Raw genomic sequence first — 2,551 nt, forward strand, 5'->3', positions numbered from 1 at the left:
CAGGATCAATCACAAACACAAGGCAAATGCAAGGCAATCACAATTTAGCACAATTAGAACAAGTAGTACAGCTAACAGTTATGCAGAATAATCAGTTAGGTAAATCAAAATAATTATGTTCACTCAAACAATAGCATACAAATGCACATGATACATATCTATTCTTAAACAGGCCATGAGCTCACGTGTTGGTTGGTTGCCCGCACCCAACAACATTCCTGAGATAGACGTTGCGTATCGCCATCCTTATCTCAGAAAACATCCCTTCCATGAGCATTACGTATCACCAACCTCATGAGAAATCATTCTTCCGGTCTCAAGTGAGCGTTACGTATCATCATCCCCACTGAAATTTAGATACTATATCTCAAGTGAGCATTATGTATCACCGCCCTCACGAGATTGTGCTCAATAATAATCATGCAAGCGGGACAAAGCTTCCATCCTTGCCGATCAATACTCGTAGGGAGAGTGCCCTGTTCACATCTCGCAGGGAGAGTACCTTGTACACGTTCTCTTGGGATGTCAACCACGCAAGCGAGACAAAACCCACGTCCTTGCCAATACAGTTTTTCATATTACATTTAGTCATAATTGCCAACTCAGTCAATTTCATAAGTTATAATATATAGTCACCCCATTTGTTTATTAATTAATCAATCTTATCATTCCGTGAGCAGGACCAAGTCACCGTCCTCAACATAGGTAAGACGAACCACTATCTACACAACATTTTCATCCAGTTAATCAAGGTTTATCCGAGATTAATCAGTTTAAATCATTATGTTCTTCTTCAGTGTACTCAAAGCTTAAAGATTGGTTATTCAACTCCATACGAAGGTTAAAAAGGGTTACAAGCTTGTCGGAAAGACTAAACAGTAAAAAAAATAATATTTTAAAGAAAACAGGACGTGTGCACACGCACAGCTCTGTCACACACAGAGTTGAAATTTGTCTCTGTCTTGTGCGTGGGCACAACCCTGTGCACATGCACACAGTGCAAATTCTACAATTCTATAAAATTTTCAACAGAGGTCTGAATTTTAAAAATTCATAACTTTTAGTACAAAAATCGTTTTTTCTTCGTTTTTTAACATTTTTAAAATACACATTCCCAATTTTAATTCAAGATCAATAGAGAGGAGATGAAGAACACTGAAACCTTAGAAAAAATGAACAACTTTTTATTTTTAAAGTAATCACTAATATTAAAACCTACTATATCACCTTCTAAGGCAGATTGTTACATATTCATTTTACTTACTTCTCAATTATTATATTTAATATAAATAATAATAAGGATATAATGCATGGCCAACAACTAAATCACATTTTTGTTTTCAGGAAAAAATTAATTCAATAAAAAACCAATTTAATTAGTGTGACTATCAAGAAAAAATTAGTTTAATTAAACACATCAAACTATGCAACCGTTCTTAGCTAGATTAGTTTCACATCGAGGTATTTTCACATGAGTATTCATCTTTTGATATTTCTATTACGGTATATATCAACCTCGTTTCAATTGTTTGACATAACTCTAAGGCAATTCAAAATTTTCTCAGTCAAATCAATTTCAAACAATCAATTAATAAAAAAATGTCATCCAAACAATTCGTAATTCCCACATATTTGAGGCCAAATATTATTGATCTAAGATTTTAATTTCCAGACAAATATGGTGTCAAAGTTAGAATAATAATCAACTTTGAATCGAAATTTTAAACTTGAAATATGGGAATGAAATAATAAGTGTTCAAACTTTTTTAATTTATGTACTTAGTCTCAATTTTGCAGTTTTTGACTACGAAAATAAGATTAAATGTACAAATTAATAAATTCATGTATCTTTATTTAAATCAATAAATAATAAATTATAATATTTTATTTAAATAGAGAAAAAACCTTTTCCATTCCCTCCTCCTTTTCTTTTTTTGTTGAGTTGTTTTTCTTCTTCTTATGTGTTTTGTTTTCCTTTTTTTTTCTTCCTTTCTCTTTGTTGTTTTTAATTTCCTCTCTTTTCTCTTTTATTTTCCTCTCTTAGCACGTTTTTTCGTCTTTTTTTTACGTTGATTTTTATATATGTAATTTTTTTAGCAAAGATAAGGTCTGTGAGAGAGAGAGAGAGAGAGAGTTACATTAATGATAATCTGACAATGCACCTAAAAACCCGTTGTTTGAGTGTAACAATGACGCGGACTAGTTTTACTTCTGGTTCATCGGATTTTCAGTACTTTTGGTGCATGCAATTTGCCCTATATGTTGTTAAAGAAGTGAAATTATTGACGCAAAAGGCCGGAAAAATTACCCAAAAGCAGAACTATTGCATGCACAAGAGTTTTCATATGGCATTGGCCAATTAGGGATCATAAGGTTCCATATATCAATTGGCCCCCATACCAACTTCCATGTCAACATTGTAGTTCTTATGCACCTCGTTATTGTCACCCCCTTGCCATCCACAATCAAAGGTAGAATCCAAGAAGTACAAAATGAAGACTAGGACAATGCATGAAACAAACATCGGAATTGGTCCCAAAAGCCACATAAA

General features: G+C 33.0%; 1 protein-coding gene across 1 annotated transcript in view; it reads right to left on the minus strand.

Annotated features, from left to right (window-relative positions):
* The window catches only part of LOC107608471, a 1,490-nt gene continuing 1,173 nt past the window's right edge, over window positions 2,235-2,551 (minus strand). The window contains exon 3 of the mRNA XM_021107574.1: window positions 2,235-2,551. Within this exon, the coding sequence (XP_020963233.1) occupies window positions 2,384-2,551 (168 nt within the window). The 3' untranslated portion in view covers window positions 2,235-2,383.

The sequence above is a fragment of the Arachis ipaensis genome, chromosome B07 (genome assembly GCF_000816755.2).
Source record: "Arachis ipaensis cultivar K30076 chromosome B07, Araip1.1, whole genome shotgun sequence".
NCBI classification, from domain to species: Eukaryota; Viridiplantae; Streptophyta; class Magnoliopsida; order Fabales; family Fabaceae; genus Arachis; species Arachis ipaensis.